The 2,500-nt window shown below is 39.3% G+C and overlaps 1 protein-coding gene across 1 annotated transcript in view; it reads left to right on the forward strand.

Annotated features, from left to right (window-relative positions):
- The first annotated feature begins 880 nt into the window (after positions 1-880).
- The window catches only part of LOC107137820 (olfactory receptor 4F3/4F16/4F29-like), a 2,340-nt gene continuing 720 nt past the window's right edge, over positions 881-2,500 (forward strand). Inside the window, exon 1 of the mRNA XM_015480257.2 lies at positions 881-2,500. This exon is cut by the window's right edge and continues 720 nt beyond it. Within this exon, the coding sequence (XP_015335743.1) occupies positions 1,359-2,336 (978 nt within the window). The 5' untranslated portion in view covers positions 881-1,358 and the 3' untranslated portion in view covers positions 2,337-2,500.

The following is a 2,500-nucleotide window of genomic DNA, read 5'->3' on the forward strand; positions in this document are numbered from 1 at the left end:
TTTTTGTCTAAGTTCCTCTTCTTTCCTTCTAAGAAAAGCTTGTACAGCTGCTGATTGGACACCTTTAACTTTTGGGTCTTTCTTGGGAGGTCCCACTGCTAAACTATATCGGCACATTGTTGACACCTTGTCCTTTGGAAGCTATCAAGAGAATTTCTCTGAAGTCCATGTTTGGCCGAGGAGCAGAGACCGGGCCAAGCACTCGGAAAGGGGCGAAAGCACGCCTTCCCGAGGCAGCCGCTACACCGAGGGCTCTGCCTCGGCAACCCCTTTCCCACCCCTCCCCAACGCACCCACTTCAACATTCTCAATTTAGACAAGTTTATAATTCATGGGTCTAATCATGAGCTGAAAAATTCAAGAACCGAATTGTAAAAGTGGGGGATTATTTCTGAAATTCAAATATGAGGCTGGAAGATGAGGTTCACTGGGTATCTCAAAACATGTAGGATGAGGATAATGAAATGGAAAAAATGAAAGAAAATAAAATAAGGGGGATTAGAGTCAGGAGGCACAGTATGTAAAGTCAATAATTTCAGAAGCACAAGAAGGAACTGACTTAATTTGAATGGGAAGGCACAGGGAGCAGAGGGTGGAGAAAAGTATTAGAAAGATTTCATCATAAATGTTGGGGATAAGTAAGAAGGAAATGAAATATATTGGTAAGGAAAGTAGTTACCATTATATTAAAAAAGAATACAGCAATGTGTCATTGGAAAGGGATAGTAACCATAAAAAGAATAAAAAAGTATAGTAGGACTTTGATATTAGCAAGAGGGTAATATAATTAATATGAGTTTTTTTAAAAAAGTGAATACAATCTTAAACCAGCAAAATTTTAAGAGGAAAAGATTACCTTTTTTTTTGGTTGATAACATGATTGTAAACCTAGAAAGCCCAAGATATATCAGTAAACAACTTCTGAATATTTTAAGGTGGCTGTGTAAGTAAGTAAAAAGTAAGTAGCTTTTCCATTTTATCACATTTCCTATTCTGTGGCATTTTTTTCCATGTAGAAATTGGGGAGTATAAGTCTTTGTACTTCTGATACACCACTCCTTAAATTCTTAGGTGCTTTTGTTTACATTTCCCCCTTCTGGACTGTACTGTGAAGCTCAAACTAAATCTGAGGTTGTATGATCAAATGATCCCAAAGATTTAGGCACAGAAAAAGTTTGTGGGGCTAGCTCTCTGTGACTCAAGCACAGTATAAACTCTTAATTGTACAATGGCAAGGTGACCTTCATTTTTTGATATCTGGGTCATTACTCCATAGCCAGGACGTCCTTTTCAACTTGAAAACTTTTCCTGCCTCATGTGCTCCTCAGGTAACAGGAACTTCAGGTTCAACCTTGCACATGAAGTCGATGGACAGAGAAAATCACTCAGCGGTGTCTGAATTTGTGTTGCTGGGACTCACCAGTTCTTGGGAGCTTCAGATTCTCCTTTTTGTGTTCTTCACAATATTTTATGTAGCAAGTATGCTGGGAAACCTTCTCATTGTGCTCACCATCATCTCAGACCATCATTTACACTCCCCAATGTACTTTTTGCTGGCAAATCTCTCCTTCATCGATACGGGTGTGTCCAGCATCGCCACTCCAAAGATGATTTATGACCTGTTCAGAAAGCATAAAGCCATCTCCTTGAAAGGGTGCATCACACAGATGTTCTTCATTCACACTGTGGGAGGGACAGAGATGGTGCTACTCATTGTCATGGCCTATGACCGATACGTGGCTATCTGCAAGCCCCTCCATTACCTGACCATCATGAGCCTAAGAAAGTGCATTTCTCTTCTGACTGTAGCTTGGACCATTGGACTTACCCACTCTGTAGTCCAACTGGCTTTTGTTATAAACTTGCCCTTTTGTGGAAGCAACAAAATGGATAGCTTTTACTGTGATTTTCCTCGGTTTATCAAACTTACATGTACAGATACATACAGACTGGAGTTTCTGGTCACTGCCAACAGTGGTTTCATCTCCATGGGCACCTTCTTCATCTTGATTGTGTCTTATATCTCCATCCTGGTCACGGTTCGTAAACACTCCTCAGGAGGTTCCTGCAAGGCCCTCTCCACTCTCTCAGCTCACATCACCGTGGTGGTTTTTTTCTTTGGTCCTTGCATCATAGTTTATGTGTGGCCATTCCCTACCTTACCCATAGATAAATTTTTAGCTATCTTTGATGTCATTATTACTCCTTTTATGAATCCTGTCATCTATACATTTAGAAATAAGGAGATGAAAGTGGCAATGAGAAAACTCTTTGTTAAGGCTTTAACAAGTTTTAGGAAAAGTTCTTTCATGCACAGTTCAGGAAATTCAGATTAATATTGACTGTTCTGGGAAATTAATCTCTTTAGTTAAATATTTCACAAGTTTTTTTCATTTTAGTTCAGTTTTCAATATCCAGTATGAAATGCCTCCTCACAGACTCTATTTTGATGTGGTAAGTTTTTCCTAGGGAAATGTTATTCTGAGAATTCTGCAAATAT

Source organism: Marmota marmota, unplaced genomic scaffold (assembly GCF_001458135.2).
Source record: "Marmota marmota marmota unplaced genomic scaffold, marMar, whole genome shotgun sequence".
NCBI lineage: Eukaryota > Metazoa > Chordata > Mammalia > Rodentia > Sciuridae > Marmota > Marmota marmota.